Source organism: Somniosus microcephalus, chromosome 6 (assembly GCF_052327205.1).
Source record: "Somniosus microcephalus isolate GS21.2 chromosome 6, FLI_Smic_1.0, whole genome shotgun sequence".
Taxonomy (NCBI): Eukaryota; Metazoa; Chordata; class Chondrichthyes; order Squaliformes; family Somniosidae; genus Somniosus; species Somniosus microcephalus.
In genome coordinates this window covers 13,421,417-13,444,644 of record NC_140992.1, presented here as the reverse complement: position 1 = coordinate 13,444,644, position 23,228 = coordinate 13,421,417, and the positions used below count along the sequence as shown (strand labels likewise).

The 23,228-nt window shown below is 47.8% G+C and overlaps 1 protein-coding gene across 1 annotated transcript in view; it reads left to right on the top strand.

The window, feature by feature from the left end:
- The first annotated feature begins 404 nt into the window (after window positions 1–404).
- LOC147115483 (extracellular calcium-sensing receptor-like) overlaps window positions 405–23,228 on the top strand; it is a 45,871-nt gene continuing 23,047 nt past the window's right edge. The window contains exons 1-2 of the mRNA XM_085989594.1: window positions 405–444; window positions 20,876–21,038. Of these exons, the coding sequence (XP_085845720.1) occupies window positions 405–444; window positions 20,876–21,038 (203 nt within the window). The remainder of the gene's footprint in view (window positions 445–20,875; window positions 21,039–23,228) is intronic.

Here is a 23,228-nt window from a genome sequence, read left to right as displayed (position 1 = left end):
AAAATAAGTTTCTATGGTATCTTCCCAGAGAGATTGGCCTAGAGATTCGGGCACGCCCATTTTTGGGCGCCTTGCCCGCACAGCGTTAACAGCCCGCGCTCAACTGGAGAGGTCTGAGGAGCCCCGAATTTTGGGCCCCGGTCCTCACCAGAATGCAGATGGTGCTGCGGTAAGAGCCCGCACAGGTTAGTGCTCCAATTTCCAGGTAAGTGATCAGGTTGGATGGTGGCGCTCTGGAGGAGGAATGGGTGGGCCTCGGAGTCCGTGATCGGGGTTCAGTAGGGATTCGGGTAGGATGATCGCAGACCTCGGGAGTGCTGTTGGGGGGAGGGTCTAGAAGGTCAGGGCCGGGGGTGATTGGGGTGGCGGGGGGGGGGCGGGAGGGCTGACAGTCGGGGTCGGGAATGAGGTCTAATATCGGGACCAGGAGCGGCGGTGATTATGGTAAGTACTTACATTTTTTTTTACTTACGTGGTGTTTAGCGTTGGTTTTCCCGGAGGCAAACAGCACCGGCGCCGCTGCCCCATGACAAGCCAGCAGGCATTGGGCCCCTTATTGGCATATGCAAATGAGATAATGCCTGCCTCAGACGTGGGTAAATGATGCCTCTTAGTTGTCCTTTACCAAGATGGAGTCCAGCATGATTCGCAGCAGAAGTGTGCGCACGTGCATCAGCTGCCATTTTGGTCCCCAAACGGTTCCCATAGTACCCAAACTATGGGTGCTACCGATCCCAATTTCGCACCCGGAGAGAGCAAACAATTTATTTTATTATATATATGTATAGATTCCTGGGCAATAAAGATACCTTACCCAATGTTATAAATCTCATCATTCATCAAGAAACTACTCGTGAAATAACGCTGTCCGGCCAGCTGGTGGCGCCATCCAAGGAGTATAAATACTCGGGCGTGTGCCCAGCTTTCCAGGGACATTTTGTTAGACAAGGAACTATTGAAGTACAACTAGACCTCCATGTTCTGAAACAAGTTGATTAAAGCCTTGCTTTATACTCAAACCAAGTGCGTAGTGAGTTTTATTACGTCACCCACTGTCGGTTGATTAAAAAAAAGATGCGGGGCTGGATTTTGCCAGGCCCGAGGAGGCGGGTTTGAAGGCAGGTCCGGTGGGAAAGTTACAAAAAACGGCGGCGGGCTCCGATCCCACCTCCAACCTGCCTCTGAGCAACTTTCCCAAAAGCGGGCATTCAGACCCCGTTTCGGTCCCGCCTCCAAGAGGTTGTGCCTCTATAATGCCATTTTCAGAGGCCTTTCTGAGTTTAACACATTTCCCGCATACTGCACATCTCCCCTGGAACACGGCGGTTAATCCTGGTGGGCTTACAAGTGGATGGCTTACTAACAGCTGCAGCTCCACCATTAAAAAGGAGTTTTCAACAATGATCATTTGCAGGTGGCAGAACTTTGTTTTCTCAGGTCTGGGAGAACTTTTTGCAGGTCTACTCAATTTGGAAGTTTTGAGGCTGAGATCCATCTCTACTGTGACCTCCTGGGAAACCCCTCTCCCCACCTTGACTGAGTGCTTCCTCAGCTGAGGTATATACCTGCAGCATGGGAACCATTTATTTCCTTTCCTCCTGGACCTCAGATTTGGATGGAGATCAGCCGCGGCAGCAGCAGAACCCGGAACAACAGCAGCACCAACAGCGGGTGCCAACCTGCTGCTCACCCACCTGAAGCTGCACAGGCCAGAAGGCACCAATGCAGGGAAGGATGTCGCTGCAGGAGATACCTCCAAAACAGGGTCTACAGACAAAGGATGAGCTACCTCAACATGACTGAGCAGCAGTACCAAAGGAGGCTCAGACTTTCGCAAGAGATAGTGGGTGACATCTGCACAATGCTGCAGCAAGACCTGGAGCCCAGAGGAGCGGGTGGACACCCCTTACCAGTTGCCATCAAAGTCACCACCGCACTCAATCTTTTTGCTTCAGGCTCATTCCAGGGATCAACAGCAGACATCAGTGGCATCTCCCAGGCAGCCGCACGCACTTGCATCATGCAGGTAACTGATGCCCTCTTTGTCAACGTGCACAATTACATCAACTTCTCCAAGGATCAAGCAAGTGTAACCGCGCGTGGGTTGGCTTTGCTAATCTGGCAGGCTTTCCAAGGGTGCAGGGCGTCATAGACTGCACACATGTGGCCCTTAAGGCACCCCATCACAATCCAGGTATTTTTGTCAACCGCAAGGGCTTCCACTCCCTCAACGTGCAGCTGGTGTGTAACCACAATAAGGAAATTTTGCATGTTTGCGCCAAGTACCCTGGCAGTTGCCATTACTCCTTCATCCTGCGGCAGTCTAGTGTGCCTCCGCTCTTCAGTCCGCCAGACCAACTTTGCGTATGGCTACTTGGAGACAAGGGCTATTCCCTGAAGATGTGGCTAATGACGCCATTGAGGAGGCCATCCAATGAAGCTGAGAAGCGCTACAACTCCAGCCACATTTCCACCAGATCCATTATCGAGTAAACCATCGGCTTGCTGAAGATGCGATTCAGATGCCTTGATAGATCAGGAGGAGCCCTGCAGTACTCAGCAGCCAGGATCTCCTGTGCACTTCACAACATAGCACAACATCGTGGCTTGCAGCTGCCTGAGGGACAAGTGGCTCATCACATAGCCTCCTCAGATGAGGATGAGGAGGAGGAGGAGGAGACCGACAATGAACAGCTTGCGGAGGCAGATCAACCAGCGGCAGCAGCACGCGAGAACATTGCTGCCCAGGATGCAAGGGATGTCCTGATCTTGGCCAGATTTGCTCAGGCTGCCCAATCAAACACATTTGCCTCGCACCTTCTGACCACACTATCGACAATGGACAAGAAACTACGGCTTCCTATCACGCTGACCACCATACTGACAATTCCAATTCGCCCTGAGCCCTCAATGTGGAAGTCCCATTAGCAAAATGACACAGCCCACAACTTCAATAGTTTGCCATCAAGTCATTTTCCAACATAAATTCACGGATGGCATTTCAGAATTAAACACAACAGAACAATCAAGTGACTACCCATGTGACTACTTGTGCTTTAGCTTCCTCTTACGTGTGCTCCGACGTGGTGCTTCCCCTGTGGCTTCAGCAGCTGTAGAGGCCTTTCCTCACTTTCTTGCTGCTCCTGCCTTGACACCTTTGGAGGCCGTCCTCTGGGGTTGCGAGCCTGTGAGGGCTCGCCAACAGTCTGCTGCTCCTGCGGCTGTACAGGGGTTGAGATGCCGATCTCAGTTGGGTGTGGACTCTGGTGGGGCTCTGACCGAGGGCTCTGCAGTGGCATGGTCGTGTGAGCGCTTGGAGAGGAGCCCCCACTTCCTTGTTCTCTGCCACCATCATCCCTCTCATGGGTCAGCCCCACTTCAGAGCTAGCAAGTGGCTTGACGGCACCTTGCTGCACTTCAGTGGAGCCAATAGGACCCGTTTCTGCACTGGCAGTCTGACTCCAGAAGACTTCCATGAAGGTCTGGTTTCTTTGCTGAATAGCTGACCATCGCTCCTCCAGAGATGTCAGTCTATTCTGAACACTGACCATGTTTTCAAGACCCTGGTGACTTAGCTCCTCCATGGCCATAGCCATCCTCTCCTCTACCGTAGCCATCCTCTCCTCTACAGTAGCCAGCCTTACCATGGAGGTAGCCATCCTTCCACAGAGTTTGCTATCATTTCCGTGGTGATGCTTTCATGCGCCGATACCTTCACAAAGGCTCTGCTCATGTTAGCGATGGACTCCTCCATCCGCTCCACACTCACAGCGACCCTGGAGACAAAACCTGCCAGAGACTGCTGCACCTGTTCCTGGAGTCCCAGCACTGCTCTCCTTCTGGATGGACCCAGAGGCAGAGGGTCCACATGCAGCTGAGCCGAGCTGGGAGAGTCCTGCGCCCTCTGACGAGGACTCTCCACTGCTGTTCCTGTCTCCACCATCTGCTGATACTCACTTGTGAGCTGTGATACATCAGGTGACAACACTACTCTATCTCCTGAAGGTCCCACCGAGGTGTGAGTGTCTGCGCTAGTGCTGGGTGTGCTTAATTCTGCTGACGCTGCGCCCTCAGATGTTGCAGCTTCCTCTGAGTTGTCTGGTGGCTCAGGCTGTTCCTCCTGGACAGTGGGGAGGGGGGGCTGTCGATGTTCCTGTGGGGGAGTAAAGGAAAGAGTTAGACATGTGAGATAAACGTTGCATGCACATTGAATTGTGCAGATGCTCATAAGTCAATCTGTTAGAGCATTAGAATCAAGATCAATGTCAAGGAGAGAGATGAAAAACTATTCTGTCACCAGCTTGCTCTGATGCGCCCGTCTGTCCATCCCCCACTTGCGCATCCTCCTCAACCCCCATGATCTCAAGGGCCGCCTCCTCTGTGCTGGTGAGCTGGGCTATTGAGGGTGGCCCTTCTGCTGTCCTCACCCTTTCCCTCTTATTGTGGGCTCTCTTTTCCTGCAATGAGGGACACAAGTGGAGTTTGAGTGAGAATGAAGGAGTCAGTGCAGAGAATCCATAGCATAGATGCTTAGAAGGACACAAAGATGGAGTCTCGAGCGGCAGAGCGGGGCTCTGAAAGGCCCCAGAGACCAGGTAAGGCCTCACAGCGTCGGCGGGAAACTCGAGCGGCAGAGCAGGGCTATAAAAGGCCCCAGAGACCAGGTAAGGCCTCACAGTGTCGGCGGGAATCTCGAGCGGCAGAGCGGGGCTATAACAGGCCCCAGAGACCAGGTAAGGCCTCACAGCATCGGCGGGAAACTCGAGCGGCAGAGCGGGGCTATAAAAGGCCCCAGAGACCAGGTAAGGCCTCACAGCGTTGGCGGGAATCTCGAGCGGCAGAGCGGGGCTATAAAAGGCTCCAGAGACCAGGTAAGGCCTCCCAGCATCGGCGGGAAACTCGAGCGGCAGAGCGGGGCTATAAAAGGCCCCAGAGACCAGGTAAGGCCTCACAGCATCAGCAGGAATCTCGAGTGGCAGAGCGGGGCTATAAAAGGCCCCAGAGACCAGGTAAGGCCTCACAGCGTCGGCGGGAATCTCGAGCGGCAGAGCAGGGCTATAAAAGGCCCCAGAGACCAGGTAAGGCCTCACAGCATCGGCAGGAATCTCGAGCGGCAGAGCGGGGCTATAAAAGGTCCCAGAGACCAGGTAAGGCCTCACAGCGTTGGCGGGAATCTCGAGAAGCAGAGCAGGGCTATAAAAGGCCCCAGAGACCAGGTAAGGCCTCACAGCATCGGCAGGAATCTCGAGCGGCAGAGCGGGGCTATAAAAGGTCCCAGAGACCAGGTAAGGCCTCACAGCATCGGCAGGAATCTCGAGCGGCAGAGCGGGGCTATAAAAGGTCCCAGAGACCAGGTAAGGCCTCACAGCATCGGCAGGAATCTCGAGCGGCAGAGCGGGGCTATTAAAGGCCCCAGAGACCAGGTAAGGCGTACCAGCCTCTGAACTCGGAACTTGGAGGGAAGGAGAGAGGTAAAAAGTAATCCAAGTGTGATGTCACCAGAAAGCGGTTAAGTGATTGGTTGGTGATTATTTCTCTCTTTTTAAACGTAAACTCTGTGGTTTATAGTTTCTAAGGTGCGATATTCATCATCTAGAATCGGAGCAGAGGTTATTTAAAAATAATATTAATAAATTTAATTAATTACATAGAATGGGAGATCAGGTGATGTGTTGCTGCTGCAATATGTGGGAGCTGATGGACACCATTGATGCTCACGGTGATCACATTTGCAGTAAGTGTTGGCTGCTCGAGGAATTCCGGCTCCGTGTTGAAGAGCTGGAGTCCGAGCTTCAAACACTGAGACACATCAGGGAGGGGGAGAGTTACCTGGACTCTGTGTATCAGGAGGTAGTCACACCAATTAGATTAATTAATTCAGATGTAGTCCGTGGCCAGGGTCAGGATGGTGTGGCTAGAAGTGAGGCAGGTACGGGGATCCAGGAGGTAGTGTTGGAGGAGCCGCAGCCCTTGCTCTTGTGCAACAGGTTTGAGGCTCTTACTCCCTGTGAGGATGGGAACAGGGACTGCAGGGAGGATGAGCAACCTGGCCACAGCGCCGTGGAGCGGGGGGCCATTCAAGTGGGGGGAGTTAAAAGAAATGTTGTAGTGGTAGGGGATAGTATCGTTAGGGGGATAGATAGAGTTCTTTGCAGCCAAGAGCAAGAGTCCCGAAGGCTGTGTTGCCTGCCCGGTGCCAGGGTTAAGGACATCTCCTCTGGGCTGGAGAGAAACTTGGAGCGGGAGGGGGAGGATCCAGTTGTTGTGGTCCATGTTGGTACCAACGACATAGATAGGACAAGGAAGGAGGTTCTGCTGAGGGAGTTTGAACAGCTAGGGGCCAAATTAAAAGGCAGAACCACAAGGTAATAATCTCTGGATTACTACCTGAGCCACGTGCAAATTTGGCTAGGGTAAATAAAATTAGAGAGTTGAATGCATGGCTCAAAGACTGGTGTGGGAGAAATGGGTTTTGCTTCCTGGGACACTGGCATCAGTACTGGGACAGGAGAGAGCTGTTCCGTTGGGACGGACTTCACTTGGCCAGTGCTGGGACTAGAATCCTGGCGAATCGAATAACTAGGGCTGTAGAGAGGGCTTTAAACTAATTAGTGGGGTGGAGGTTTTAAGAGAGCGAAAAATAAAAATGACAGCGGAGAAGGCACTAGAGCAAGGTAGCAGTGGGGGAATTAAAAACCAGAGCATGTCAGGAAGGGACAGAATGTATAATGATAAAGGTAAAGTAGTAAAAGGGGTAAAAGCAGGAATAAATTGTCAGAAAACATATTTGAAAGTTCTTTATCTGAATGCACGCAGCATTCGTAACAAAATTGACGGGTTGACGGTACAAATAACTACACATGGGTATGATCTGGTGGCCATTATGGAAACATGGCTACAAGATAATCATGACTGGGAACTAAACATACAAGGGTATTTGACAATTAGGAAGGACAGACAGGAAGGAAAGGGAGGTGGGGTTGCTATGTTAATCAAGGATGGAATCACTGCAATAGTCAGAAATGATATTGGGTCAAAGGATCAGGATAGTGAAACAGTTTGGGTGGAGATAAGGAATAATAAGGGGAAAAAGTCACTAGTGGGCGTAGTCTATAGGCCTCCTAACAGTTGCAACTCTGTCGGTCGGAGTATAAATCAGGAAATAGTTGGGGCTTGCAATAAGGGAACAGCTATAATCATGGGGGATTTTAACTTTCATATTGACTGGACTAATCAAATTGGGCATGGCAGCATTGAGGAAGAGTTCATAGAGTGTATTAGGGACGGGTTCCTTGAGCAGTATGTAACTGAACCAACCAGGGGGCAGGCAATCTTAGATCTGGTCCTGTGTAATGAGACAGGATTAATAAAAAATGTCCTAGTAAAGGATCCCCTTGGAATGAGTGACCATAATATGGTTGAATTCCAAATTCAGTTTGAGGGTGAGAGAGTTAGATCTCAAACCAACGTACTAAGCTTAAATAAAGGAGACTATGAAGGTATGAGAGTAGAATTGACTAAAGTGGACTGGGAAAACAGATTAAAGTGTAAGACGGTACAAGAGCAGTTGTCTACATTCAAGGAGATATTTCACATCTTTCAAGATAAATATATTCCACTGAGGGAAAAGGGGAGTTAAAGAACAGACAGCCATCCATGGCTTAGTAAAGTAATAAAGGATAGTATTCGACTGAAAACAAGGGCATATAAAGTAGCCAAATCTAGTGGGAGGATAGAAGATTGGGAAGCATTTAAAAGCCAGCAAACAATAACTAAATGATTAATTAAGAAAGGGAAGATAGATTATGAAAGTAAACTAGCAAAAAATATAAAAACAGATAGCAAGAGTTTCTACAGCTATATAAAAAGAAAAAGGGTGGCTAAAGTGAACGTTGGTCCCTTAGAGGATGGGACCAGGAAACTAGCGGTGGGGAACATGGAGATGGCAAAGACGCTAAACAAATATTTTGTTTCAGTCTTTACAGTAGAGGACACTAAAAATATGCCAACACTGGACAAACAGGGGGCAATGGGGGGGGGAGGAGCTAAACATGATTAAAATCACTAAGGAGATGGTACTCAGTAAAATAATGGGACTTAAGGCGGATAAATCCCCCGGACCTGAAGGCCTACATCCTAGGGTCTTGAGAGAAGTGGCGGTAGGGATTGTGGATGCATTGGTGATCATTTTCCAGAAATCCCTGGACTCAGGAAAGGTCCCGGCAGATTGGAAAACTGCTAATGTAACACCCTTATTTAAGAAGGGAAGTAGACAAAAAGCTGGAAACTATAGACCAATTAGCCTAACATCTGTGGTTGGCAAAATGTTGGAGTCCATTATTAAGGAAACAGTAACAGAGCATTTGGATAAACATAATTTAATAGGACAGAGTCAGTATGGTTTTATGAAGGGGAAGTCATGTTTGACAAATTTGCTCGAATTCTTTGAGGATGCAACATACAGGGTGGATAAAGGGGAACCAGTGGATGTAGTGTATTTGGACTTCCAAAAGGCATTTGACAAGGTTCCACACAAAAGATTACTGATCAAGATAAAAAATCATGGGACTGGGGGTAATATACTGGCATGGGTGGAAGATTAGCTATCTAACAGAAAACAAAGAGTGGGGATAAATGGTTCGTTCTCGGGTTGGCAATCAGTAACTAGTGGTGTTCCGCAGGGGTCAGTGCTGGGACCCCAACCCTTTACAATCTATATTAACGATTTGGAGGAAGGGACCGAGTGCAACATATCCAAGTTTGCCGACAATACAAAGATGGGAGGGAAAGCAGTGAGTGAGGAGGACATAAAAAACCTGCAAAAGGACATAGACAGGCTAAGTGTGTGGGCAGAGATTTGGCAGATGCAATATAATGTTGGAAAGTGTGAGGTTATGCACTTTCGCAGAAAAAATCAAAGAGCAAGTTATTATCTAAATGGAGAGAAACTGCAAAGTGCTGCAGTACAAAGGGATCTGGGGGTCCTGGTGCATCAAACACAAAAAGTTAGTATGCAGGTGCAGCAGGAAGGCCAATGGAATCTTGGCTTTTATTGCAAGGGGGATGGAGTATAAAAACAGGGAAGTCTTGCTGCAGTTATACAGGGTATTGGTGAGGCCACACCTGGAATACTGCGTGCAGTTTTGGTTTCCATATTTAAGAAAAGATATACTTGCTCTCGAGGCGGTTCAGAGAAAGTTCACTCGGTTGATTCCAGAGATGAGGGGGTTGACGTATGAGGAAAGGTTGAGTAGGTTGGGACTCTACTCATTGGAGTTCAGAAGAATGAGAGGCGATCTTATCGAAACATATAAGATTGTGAGGGGGCTTGATCGGGTGGATGCGGTGAGGATGTTTCCACTGATGGGTGAGACTAGAACTAGGGGGCATAATCTAAGAATAAGGGGTTGTGTTAGATCCGTGGTTCAGTGGATAAAGAATTACACGGATGCTGTACATAAACAAACAACAGGTCTTTACTGGAGGAGGGTCATCTCTAGACTGGAGTACAGAGGCATGCGCACAGCTTATACACCGGTGTGGTTACTGCCGGCACTACAGTATACAGGAGCTGTAAAAAGTAGTTCTGACTTAAAGCACATACACTACAATTCCTCCCTTTTTAGATTAATAATACCCCCTTAATATTCAAATAACAATTACATTTTTACATGTACATTCAATAACAAAAAGTCCATTTATAGATTCAGTCTTTGGGGCGGCTTCCTGACCCTTTCGGGATAGCGCCTTTGTGGAGGTTCTTGTTCTTGGTGCAGAGGCGATTCTGACCCCTTTTCATCGGGTAGTTCATCGGGTTCCACTGCTACTGGGTCTGAAGTAGATGCTACTGGTATGTCGGGTTCATCCCCAGGTACTCGAGACATGGGGTTGAAGCCTTCCTGTGACGCTAAGATCTGATCGACGTGGCGTCTCACAATGTTCTCCCCGACATCCACTGTGTACATTAATGGCCCCTGCCTTGTACATATCGTTCCGGGTTGCCACTTCTCTGTTCGATAGTCACGGGCCAAGACTGGTTGCCCTACATTGAAGCTCCTTGTCGGCTTCTCGTTGATGTGCTGGAATTGTTTGTCCTCAACATTTCTTCGCACATTTGGTCTGAGCAAGTCCAGATGAGATCTCAACTTTCGGTTAAAGAACATCATGGCCGGGGTCTGGTTGGTAACTGCATGTGTCGTGTTTCGGTAGGCTAATAAGAAATTGTCCATCTTATGCTGTAGTGGAATTTCCTCGTCGCACATGGCCTTTATCGCCTTCTTAAAGGTTTGTACGAACCTCTCAGCCAATCCATTGGTGGCTGGATGATACGGGGTGGATGTGTAATGCCTTACCCCATTCCTTTTCATGAATTTTTGGAACTCGTCGGACACAAACTGTGGTCCATTATCAGAGCAGATCTGCTCTGGCAAACCGTTTCTGGCAAATATGGTCCGTAGGACTGCAATCGTTTTCTCTGTAGTGGTTGAAGACATCTTTATCACCTCAGGCCACTTTGAATGAGCATCCACTGCTATTAAAAACATTGGGCTAAAAATTCGGTATCGCGGCGCCAGGTCTTTAGCGCCCGAAATTTAGCGCTCGCCCGGATTCCTGTAGCGCCCGCCTGAAATTCAGTTGCGGCGGCCCAAGACGGAGGCGGGCGCTATTGCAGGGTTTGGCCGCCTCGTTTGGGGCGATGAAAGTCAGTTTCAGGCGTCCAGCTGCCGCTGCGGCACCCGATGCGGTGCGGCAGGCTGGGGTACTGCAGGCCTCCTCCTTCTCTTAAGGAGGAGCTGCCTGCAGCCGTGAGATCGCCGCTGGATTCCCCTGGCAAATGAGCCCGGCACCACGGAGAAGTGCCGGGCTCGCGGGAGTCAGACATCAATGCCGCAGGGGGGTGGTGGAGGAGTCCGGGGAGGGAGGTGCGGCCAGGCGGCCGCCGGGAAAGCGGCCGGCCGTCCCTCCACCTTTATGCGCCGGCCTCTCGGAGCTGCAAGGCACCGTTTTTCAAATGCTGTTTGCGGCCGCCACGGGCGAGGCGGCCGCAACTGAATTTGGCGGTCGGCACGGAATCGCATTGGAACCGGGGCGCTGCGCACACCGATGACGTCATCGGTGCCGGCGCAGCGCTACCGGCTAACGCCGATGTTAGGGACCAACTGAATTTCGGGCGCTAAAAAACTTCGGCCGCAAACCACTCTATAGCCAATAAGTGGGCGCAAACACGACAGAATTTCTAGGCCATTGAGTCCATGAATGGACCAGCGAAATCAATGTGCACCCGTTGCCATGGAGAGGAGGGCCACTCCCATGGGTGTAGAGGGGCATGCGGTGGTGCATTTTGGACCTTCTGGCATCCTAAGCAGCTCTTAGTCAGGTCTTTGATTTGTTGATCGATTCCCGGCCACCACACATAAGCCCTAGCAAGGCTTTTCATTTTCACTCCCCCCAGATGACCTTCATGTAGCTCCTTTAGCACGCTCTCCCTTAACTTGGGTGGAATCACCACTCTGGATCCACACATCACTGTCCCCTGGCATACTGACAGCTGTTCTCTTCTGGATGAGAATGCTGGCAACAGTGAGTCGCCATGTGTTGGCCATCCCCTCACCGTCAATTCATATACCCGTGACAGCGTCGGATCATTGCGGGTCTCCTTCTCTATATCCGCGTTTGTTACTGGCAATCGTTCAATTATCGACGAATAAAATATCTCGATAGGGTCCACTGCTGGTGCTTCCTCCACCGTAGGCAGTGGCAGGCGCGAAAGCCCATCAGCGTTCCCATGCTGTTTCGTGCCTTTATATTTCATTTCATATTGATTCGCCCCTAGAAACAGGGACCATCTTTGTAACCGCTGTGCAGTCATTACTGGCACGCCCTTCATAGGATTAACGATGGAGACAAGTGGTTGGTGGTCAGTCAGCAAGGTGAACTTCTGCCCATGCAGATAATGGTTGAATTTTTTTACTCCCCATACTATGCTAAGGGCCTCCCTGTCAATCTGGGCATAGTTGTGCTCGGCTGAGGTTAGTGACCGAGACGCAAAGGCCACTGGCCTCTCCAACCCGTCTGGGAATTTGTGCGACAGCACCGCTCCAATGCCGTAGGGTGATGCATCACATGCCAAACGAATTGGTAGTGCTGGGTTGAAATGGGCCAACACCTCTTTTGATGTGATCAATTCTTTACATTTCTGGAAAGCTCGTCTATGTTCGTCATCCCACTTTCATGGTACCCCTGTTTGCAGTAGGGTGTTCAGCGGGTGTAGTACCGTAGACAAATTTGGTAAGAACTTGTGATAATAGTTTACCAGCCCGAGGAACGACCTCAGTTGTGACACATTTTCCCGTGCTGGAGCCTTGACTACTGCCTCAATCTTGTCAGGGGACTTATGTAACCCCTCTTCATCGATGACGTGGCCGCAATACGAGATCTGTTTCTGGAAAAACTCGCACTTGTGGCGATTAGCTCGTAGCCCATATTCCTTTAATCTGGCGAGCACCTTCTCCAAGTTAGCGAGGTGATCACCGTCATTTTCGCCTGTGACCAAGATGTCGTCCAAATAACACTGGGTCCCTGGAATCCCTTGCAGGACCTGATCCATCGCCCTTTGCCAGATAGCCGGAGCCGAGGCTACTCCAAACACCAGCCGGTTGTATTGATAGAGACCTTTATGGGTGTTGATCGTAAGGTAATGTTTTGAAGCTTCTGCTACCTCCATTTGCAAGTACGCCTGGGCTAGATCAATTTTGATGAAGCGTTTACCACCAGATAGCAAGGTGAAAATATCCTCAATTCGTGGAAGCGGATATTGCACCGTGTGAAGGACTGGGTTCACTGTCACCTTAAAATCCCCACAGATGCGGATCTTCTTTGGTTCCCCAGGCGTATTACTCAACGACCTCTTCATTACAGGGATGAGGGCTGTAGCCCACTCGTTCCAGTCCCCTTTGGACAGTACTCCTGAACGTTCCAACCCTTCCAGCTCTGCTTCAACAGCTGGTCTGATCGCATAAGGCACTGGTCTGGCTTTCAGAAACTTTGGGCTTGCATTATCCTCTATTTTAATTGTTGCTGTTATTCCTTTTAGTGTTCCTAGTCCCTCCTGGAACACTTCTTTTGCGTCAGTTAGCATTTTTGACAGTCGTCCAGGTGTGACGTCGTCATCCTTTTTGGCCTCCACCTTCAGTGCCTGTATGGAATGCCAATCTAAATGTATCTTCTGGATCCACTCACGTCCTAGCAGTGGTGGTCCTCCATTTGGCAATACATATATATCCATTTTAGGTATTTCCTGACCTTTATATGTCACTTTCACCCTTATTTTTCCTTTGGGGTAGAATTTTTGCCCCGTATACGTCTTCAAGACAATCTCTGTAGCTTTCAAGGGTATGTGTGAAAATAGCCGCTTGTAGTCTCTTTGATTTATGACTGTTAGAGCTGACCCTGTGTCCAATTCCATTTCCACTTGGACGCCGTCTATCTTGAGTGTAACCCAGATAGTCTGGTGATCCTCTATTTTGGTTACATTATGTAGTTTCAGACAACCCAGTTCCTTGCTTCCGGAGTCTGTATCACTTTTCTGTTCGTCTGAACCACTGTCCATCACCTGGTGTACCTTTTTGTACTTCTCCTGTGGAGATTTCTTACTGTTGGTTTTCTTCCCAGACCTGCAGACTCTTGCTATGTGTCCTGCTTTCCCACACTGTCTGCACACTTGGTCCTTGAACCAACAATCTTTCTGGTCATGTGTTGTTCTGCCGCAGCGATAGCACTTCCCTGTTCCATAGGTCATTTCGTTGGTGCCGTATTCTTGCGGTCTCCGTTGTATCTCTGCAGCGCCCCTTGCGGCTGCTTCGTGTGCTACTGCCATATTGAAAGCTTTGTCCAGCGTAAGGTCCTTTTCTGATAGAAGCCATTTCTGGGTTCCTTCACTTTGTAGCCCACACACAAACTTGTCCCTTAATGTGTCTGCTAGTCCCGCTCCAAACTGGCAGTATTTCGATAGCTTGTGCAGTTCCGTTAGGTACTCAGCATTGCTTTCGTCTTTGTGTTGGTTCCTTTTATGGAACTTAAATCGTTCTGCTATCAGCAGCGGTGTGGGGCTTAAGTGTTCCTGTAGGATTTCTACTATGCTTCCAAAATCCTTGTTTACCGGCTTCTCTGGGGTTATTAGATTTCGCAGTAACCCATAAGTTTTTGCACCCATGGAGTTTAACAGAACCAGTGCTTTATTAGCATCTGGCACTTCATTCGCCCTGCAGTACACCTCAATACGTTCCACGTATGTCGCCCAATCTTCGACTTCATTGTCGAACGTAGAGATACTGCCACTCTTCGGCATCCTTGGTTGTGCGTTAACTATCCCCAATGGCGCCTCCCGCGCTTCCCCTTCTTCTCCGCTGGCACAAAATGGCATCTCCCGCGCTTTCCTTCCTTCCCGCGCTCGCCCGTCTTCTCCGCTGCGGCTTCACAAAATGGCGTCTCCCGCGCTCTTTCTTCTTCTCCGCGGCTCAATGGCGCCTCCCGCGCTCTCCCTGCTTCTCTGCAGCTCAATGGTGCCTCCCGCGCTCTCCCTGCTTCTCCGCGGCTCAATGGCGTCTCCCCTTGCTTCGCCCCGCGGACCCTGATCAGCCCGTGATCCCTGGCTATGCTCTGCGCGTTCTTCTCTTGATATTTGTTGACGCCGCTCAGTCTAGAACCCGGCTGTTTCTTACCCTCTCTCTCTCCAGTTTGCAGTATTTTTCCTCGATGCCGCTCGGTGATCAATCCCTGGCTGCGCCCTGCTCTCTTCACCCTCTTTCTTACCCCGTCGACGCTGCCCGGCTCTCTCTCTCTGCCGTCGGTCGGCTCCAGCCGCCGCTGCTCGGGAAGGGTCTGCTCAGGACCTGTCGTCGGTCTCTTACTGCTCGTTGTGGCTGGGGAACCAAGCCCGGCTCTCCACAGCCTCCCCAGTGAAGTTGGATCTCTGCCTGACTGCTGGGCGGTTGCTCGCGGTCGACACCCGTGTTCCTGGACTCGACTATTTAAAAAAAAAAAATTTTGTTTAATGTTGCAGGTAGATTCGCATCAACACTCGTCGCTACTGTTAGATCCGTGGTTCAGTGGATAAAGAATTACATGGATGCTGTACATAAACAAACAACAGATCTTTACTGGAGGAGGGTCATCTCTAGACTGGAGTACAGAGGCATGCGCACAGCTTATATACTGGTGTGGTTACTGCCAGCACTACAGTATACAGGAGCTGTAAAAAGTAGTTCTGACTTAAAGCACATACACTGCAGGCTGCCCTTTCAAAACTGAGATGAGGAGAAACTTCTTCACTCAGAGGGTAGTAAATCTATGGAATTTGCTACCCCAGAGAGCTGTGGAAGCTGCAACATTAAATAAATTTAAAATGGAGATAGACATTTTCCTAGCAGATAAGGGAATTAGGGGTTACGGGGAGAGGGCAGGGAAGTGGACGTGAGTCTAGATTCAGATCAGCCATGATCCTATTGAATGGCGGAGCAGGCCCGAGGGGCCGTATGGCCTACTCCTGCTCCTATTTCTTATGTTCTTATGTTCTAGGTCCCAAGATCAATGGTCCTCCCGATGTGTTGTAAGTTGTTGTCACAGCGTAACAGTGATGGGGAGTGTGAGGCCTGCATAGTCAAATAGTTAAGTGAATGTGAACATACAGAGAGAGGGAATGGTTAAGGGTGCAGGGATGTAAAGGTCAAGTGGGATGTGGAGGAGGAGTTTGACAATGAAGAGTGCTGGTGATGAGAGGCGATGGGGAGCAGATTGAGGGTCATAGTGATGTAATGTTCACTTTTCCTGTGCGGAGGAGGCCATGAAACATCTTCCTACACTGCAGCCAGGTTCTGCTGCACATTGAGATGGCACTGACCTCCAATGCCACTTGCAGCCACACAGCTTTGGTCTGGCTTTTTCCTCCCAGAAAAAGGAAGCAGCACTTCCTTATGAGCTCTTGCTCCCTCCACCAGAGCTTGGAGGGAGTCCTCATCAAAGCAGGGTGTGCACTTGGGTCTTGAGCGTGCCATGTTTGCACCACTAATCTTGTGAGGTCACTGGAGGACAATGGAGAGAGAAACAGAGTTAACATTTCAGGTCGAAGACCCTTCATCAGAACTGAGAAAAAAGCAGGAAATGAAACAGATTAAAAAGCAAGTTTGTGGGGCTGGGAAATGGGGGAGGGGATGAAAGAGCTAAAGGGAAGGTCTGTGGGGGGTGAAGAGACATTAAGAGATATTCAAGGCGAGATGAGATGGTAATAGGACAGGTAAATAAACAAAGGATAGCTCTAGATGAAGTGTGAAATACATTGGCAGAATGAAAGACAGCTCTTGTCCTTCTTGGTGGTTGTGGGACTGAGAGGTGTTGCTGAGGTAAGATACCCTAAGAAAAACAATGCTTGTGAGGTCACTGGAGGACAATGGTATTATTTTAAAATGCTATTATTTTACTTTTAAGGCAAAACATTCGGAACCATATAGACCATATACTTCATGAGACAACATTCTCACAGCCCACAGATATGCTGAGCTGCAGATGGACAGAAATCTGATAACATTGCGGACCCTCTGGCAGGAGACAGATGCCAAGATTTTGTGGGGGGTCAACAGGCGTGATCGGTGGCGGGTCGGGTGGGAAAGTGTTTTTTTCCCTAGCGGGTCAGGACCCTGCTGTGAACCCGCCGCCACGCGCCTTTCCCAATGTTGGGTCTGTCAGCGCTGAGCAGGCCTGACACGCAGCAGCGGGGGATCCAATTCAGGTAATTAGTGCCTTGTTTAGAGATCAGTAAGAATACATCTGAGCTTAACTTTTGATTTTGCGTGCTCGCCCACGGGGTCCATGCTGATCGTGGACCATGTCTGTCAAGCTGAGGTGGGAGTTCAGTAGCCATTGAATCAGCTGTTGAGTTGACAGCTTCAAATGTACAGAAAAGCTCCCACCTTACAGAGATATCCTCCCTCAGCCACAAACTCTTCCTCACTGCATTTCCACAAAAGATTCACTATGCTGCAAGTCTTTACACAAGTCCCCATCCAGTCTGACCTTATTACCTCTCTCACCAGCGACAGATCACTTCTGTCATCTTTACTTCACTTGCCATCTATTCCATCAGCATGGGTGCCCTTTATACTCTCTCACCTTGGTCCTCAGAATCCCACCATGATCAGCCCCAACACCAGCAGCACCAGGCACACCAGCAGCACCAACAACACTAACCTTCTCCGCAATCAACTGATGCTGCACAGGACAGAGCGCATCAGCACCTGACCACATTGCTGCCTGGGAGGTCAGGGATAGCCTCACCATGGCCAGATTTACTTCACATGACGCTGTACACCCTGGTTGCCACATGATGTGCCAGATTGACACCACACCACACCAACACCATAAAACATCCCTACAATGCCCAAGCCATTCCTTTCATACTCATCACCATTGCGGGGGTTACTGTTATGTCTCACCATTCACTGCAACTCACTAAGCCACTTCCAAAGGTGCACACAAATCTGTCCAAGATCGCAAAGTTTTGAAAATAATGGTTTCAATGTTTGACACCACATTAACAGAAACTTTACATAAACATTGCACAAAACACCCACGTGCCTAACCTTGTGTGTTGTTCGTTGGTATGGTTGCACTAGGATGAGGATGAGTGTGAGGGGTGGCTACTGAGATGGGGATGTGATAATATAGATGGAGATGGATGGGTGGAGGTGCAAGGTAAGTTGTTGTAAGGATGTGCAGGAGTAGGGTAGGGAAGGCAGAGTGATGGGGATGTGATGAGAGGAACAGCAGGATGAGGTTGAGTGTAGCTTTGTAGTAACGTTTCATGATCTACTGAGATCATTGAAAGGTTAGCGGCACCCAGGTCCTCCTGACCACATCCCTGCTTGTGCCCTCCTATGCATTGTGCAACCAGGCTGTGTTGATCTCCTTGGGAGGTCTCTTCCACCCATGCAAAGGGAAGAGGACCTCCCTGCATGCTCTGACACCCTCCATAAGGATATGGGAGAGCCTGGGTGCAGCACTGTGCCTTTGTGCAGTCATTGTCATTGTTTGCAGCACCTCAATGCTGTAGAACACTGACTGCACAAATGTCAAAATAAATTTGGATATGGTCCGTTTAAGGAAACCGGCTGATGACGCGTCATCAAATGACATCACAAGACCCACTTCCTCGAATTGGCCGGGAAACACGCTGAGCGGGCTTAACAAGCCCAATCAAGGGAAATTAATTTTATACAGTGGGATGGAGCCAGCAGCAGTGTCAGGACCCGCAGCCGACATTGCCCGCCATGGACCTGCCGAGGTTAGTAAAATCCCGGCCAGTGAATGGGCAGGTACTCTAATTGGCAGGATGTGACCAGTGGTGTTCCGCAAGGATCTGCGTTGGGAACTCAACTATTTACCGCATTTATAAACGACTTTGATGATGTGATAGAAAGCCACATATCCAAGTTTGCCGATGACACAAAGATAGGCAGCATTGTAAGCTGTGTAGATGGAAGCATAAAATTAGACAGCGCTATTAATAGCTGAAGTGAATGGGCAAAACTGTGGCAAATGGATTTCAATGTAGGCAAATGTGAGGTCATCCACTTTGGACCTAAAGAGGATAGAACAGGGTACTTTCTAAATGGTGAAAAGCTAGAAACAGTGGAGGTCCAAAGAGACTTGGGGGACAAGATACTTAGATCATTAAAACGTCATGGACAGGTACAGAAAATAATCAAAAAGGCTAATGGAATGCTGGCCTTTATATCTAGAGGACTAGAGTACAAGGGGGTAGGAGTTATGTTGCAGCTATACAAAGCCCTGTTTAGACCACACCTGGAGCACTGTGAGCAGTTCTGGGCACCGCACCTTAGGAAGGATATATTGGCCTTGGAGGGAGTGCAGCGTGGGTTTACCAGAATGATACCCGGATTTCAAGGGTTAAATTATGAGGAGAAATTACACAAACTAGGGTTGTATTCCTTGGAATTTAGATGGCTAAGGGGTGATTTGATCAAATTTTTCAAGATATTAAGGGGAACTGATAGAATAGATGGAGAGAAACTATTTCCGCTGGTTGGAGAGTCTTGTACTCAGGGGCATAGTCTTAAAATTAGAGCCAGGCCTTTCAGGAGTGAAGTTAGGAAACACTTCCACATGCAAAGGGTGGTAGATGTTTGGAACTCTCTTCTGAAAATGAGAACTGATGCTAGGTCAATTGTTAATTTTAAATTTGAGAAGGATAGATTTTTGTTAACCAAAAGTATTAAGGGATATGGGGCAAAGGCGGATATATGAAGTTAGGTCACAGATCAGCCATGATCTCATTGAATGGCGGAACAGGCTTGAGGGGCTGAATCGCCTACTCCAATTCCTATGTTCCTATTTCCTATGGACCTCTTCAATTGTGTAGATCCCCTAGTTGAAAAGGATTCGTAGTTAAGGTTTTGAAGTTCCAATGGGCCGCCAAGGAAATTCATACTGGCAAAATGCCATCTTTGCCTAGATAACAACAATCACTGCACTGAGAAAAGTCAATTAATTTTGTGTGAAATGCTTTTAGTCGCTTTTTAGAGAACGATAAGCCGCAATGAAAATGCGTGTCTTCCTGGTTAATGACTGTCCTGGTTGAGATCAGCTGATTTAGCACAGATCCAACCTGGGGACTTCCTGCCTTCATGATTAGGTTGCACATTGTGTAAACCCACTGAGCCTTCCGGTGTTGGCAGGGGTGGGGGGCAGGAGGAGGGTATTTTTATAACTTATTTCACAAGATAGTGAAACCCAGTGTAAAGACAAGTTCTCGTTGTCTTTACCCGTGGAGATATACATTGGCCCAGAAATTAGGTTCGGGGGCTTGCCGTGCGTGCAAGCCCCCAATGTGCACTTACCCGGTGCGCTGACATTTCAATCCTGGCCCGCATTGCATTTCCTCTCACTGGCCTGTTTCAGGTCCTGCCGCGCTGTGCGTGCGTGACCCAGCGGCGTACTTAGTGCGATGAGCCGGCTGGGATCACGTGAGCACTGGGCAACCAATGGGAGGTTGCAAAAGTTCATTCATGAGTTTGATATTAAGAACTGTCAAACTCATGAAAACTCCTGGCCCCAAAACACTACTTAAACTTGAAAGAAAATTTTAAAAAACATCGCACTACTTAAATGAACTATAAATAACTGTAAAAAACTATTTTAAACAATAATTTTAAATTTTGAAAAAAATTATTATATAAAAAATCGGGGCTAAAAATAGACTTACCTTACTGTAAAGTCTTCAAAAAAAATGAACCTGTGGAAAAATTTTCTAATTTTACTTAATAGACCACTTACCTGTTAAAAGTAAGTACTTACGGCTGCTTTTTTCAAGCGTAAAAACCGGAGTCTTTTCCCCACGGGCAACTCTTCAAAAAAAAAGGAAGTTCAGCGCGCACGCGCTACCTGAAACCTCGCACGCGTTCCACCTCTTAACCCCTTGGGTCAGAGGAGAGGAAATGCCGGTTTTCCCCGCATGCGCTGTGCATGCTGAAAACCGGCAATTCCTCTGGGCCCACGCGTGAGTACCCCGTCCGTACTCACGCATTGGGACAGGAATTATTGGCCCAACATAACAATGTGCATTCTTCAGTTATTTTCTATTCTCAGGTGTACTGAAGGCTTTAGTGATTTGGGCAGTGTTGAGCTATTCAGATGCATTTACTTGTAACATTTAATCACCCATCTATTCACTTGGCATTATCTAATCTGCTGAGAGTATATAAAAAGGGATGGAAAGGAGCAGTGAGTCACAATTGCTGCATGAGCAAGGTGACAATGTGTTTCCTTTTGCCTTTGAGCTTGTTTCTTCTGATGTCTCCTACAGCTGGAACAGCTGCGCCAACGTGCAGACACCAAGGGAAGTTCGATCTTTCTGGAGTTTCTATGAAGGGGGATGTTGTCCTGAATGGCTTGTTTCCTATTCATTTTAGAATAATTAAACCAAACCTGTCCTTCAGTGCAGAACCAAAGCCACCAGTCTGTGATGGGTAAGTCAGAATCTGAGGATGTCTTGTATTTTGTTACACTGGAAATCACTTCAAACAATTCTAGTGAATGTTTTCAGTGGCATTAACGCTGTCTAAATGAACACAAACTGCAGAGTAATACTTCATTTTTACAGAATGTAAATAAGCATTTAATAACAATATGGATTAGGAGTAGGAAGATAGAAGGTTTTTTTTTCACACAGATGATTGCTAAGATATGAAATTCTTTACCACAAGTGGATATTAAAGCTGGATCAATCGCGACATCAAAGAAGAAAATTATTAATAGGAAAGAGCAGAGAAATGTGATGAGGATAGGTAGCTCTGGTGAGGAGGTAGACACAATGGGCAAACAGCCTTCCTTTCTGCCAGAATGTCTATGATTTTATGATAATATAATTAAAATGCTTGTTAAACCATTGTAATGATATAGCCAATATTGTATTAGTATGTCAATAGCAAAATACTGCGGATGCTGGAAATCTGAAATGACAACAGAAAATGTTGGAAACACTCAGCAGGCCAGGCAGCATCGATGAGAGAAAAACAGAATCAACGTTTCGAGCCGGGGACACGAAACGTTGATTTTGTTTCTCACTCTCCTCGATGCTGCCTGACCTGCTGAATGCTTCCAGCATTTTCTGTTGTCATTTCTGTATTAGTATGTGTAAACTACATAAATATAATCATAAGATTGTCAGGGCACTCGGCATTATCATTAGAAAAATGTTGAACAGCAGAGAAAGCAGAATTTTCTTAGTTCTTTAAGTGTAAGCTTCACTGTCCACATTATACGTCTGTGAGAAAAAGTCCAACAGGTTAGTCGAGTAATATTTAATTAGAAAACTTAGTAAATGCTCAGGTTGCTCGAATTTTTTGGTATTCATAATTTAATCATGAAATAGTTTAACCAGAAGGTATTTTCATTTGATTTCCTTAAATTTCTGGGGAAAAATAAATATATCTAGAATTTAGGAAATTAGGATTTAAAGAATCTTTTCCCACCCCATCCCTCCAATATGCTCGCCTACTTTGATGACACTTCAAAAGTATTACATTAGCTGTAAAGAGCTTCGGGACGGCCTGAGGTGGTGAAAGGCGCTATATAATTGCAAGTTCTTTCTTTACTTTCCCGAATATGCTGTAGGATAATTCCACAGGCACCAGCTAGCACCTCGACCAAGTGATCATTCTTTATGTGTGAGCCTAGAGAGTGAGTGTAGGCTGACTGCCGCATCATAGTCAGTCCTATTCCTGGCCTTACTTGATGTTCACAAATGAACGTTTTCAAGCAGTGGTCACTGGATGGTGATCAGGAACTGGGATCTCAGTTGATTTTTTCCCCCTTCATAGTGCAGAGATGATGAGACCGAAATGTAGCATCCCCACAAACTGGGAATCAAATCAAGAACTTTATTGCTCTGTATGGCTCAGGGGTATCACAGGAGATGGCCTTTAACAAGTGAACCATCAAATGGCATTTAGTTGTGAATTTAAACAAATAGGTATCTTATTGTATTTTGTTGTAAACAGAAATACAAAAGATATCTGTCCTAAACACTGTAAATTATTGCTAGACTTAAAAGATAATGATGGTTACTGAGAAGGCATTCCAATTTCTCTGAAGAAGTACTAAAGGTGCATTGGATTTGTTGCAAAATTAGATACAATATTATTTTAGAGAATTTACAGTTGTAAAGACGATTCGGGTGAAATTTGACTTGGGTGGGGACGCGGAACAGGCAGTATTGCATTGGTCGCCCGTTACAAGCCCCGCCCGATATTCAATCGCACTGACTTCAACGGATGGCGTATAATAGGGGGCTGGAATTTTGACATTTCGCCCGCCTTGTGCCCCTGCCCAGGTTGAATTTCACCCCCCATAAGCTGCTTTGCAGAATTTTAATGTTACAGAGTAGATCAGTTGTGTACAGATCACGTCCGCAACACCAGTTAAGTTAAAAAAATCAAAGCCAGTTTTCTGCCCACACCCAAAGGGAAAATTACCCCAATACATCCTTCAATTTATATTAATATGCTGCAACTTAGATTTATTTTTGCACCTGTATGCTTATCAATAAGAATGGAAATGCAACCCTGAGGAATAAAACATTCTCTTACTCTACGAGCCCTACAATGGCATCTATGTATTGTGACTTCAGGTTCAATGGAAGTCCGATGTAATATAAA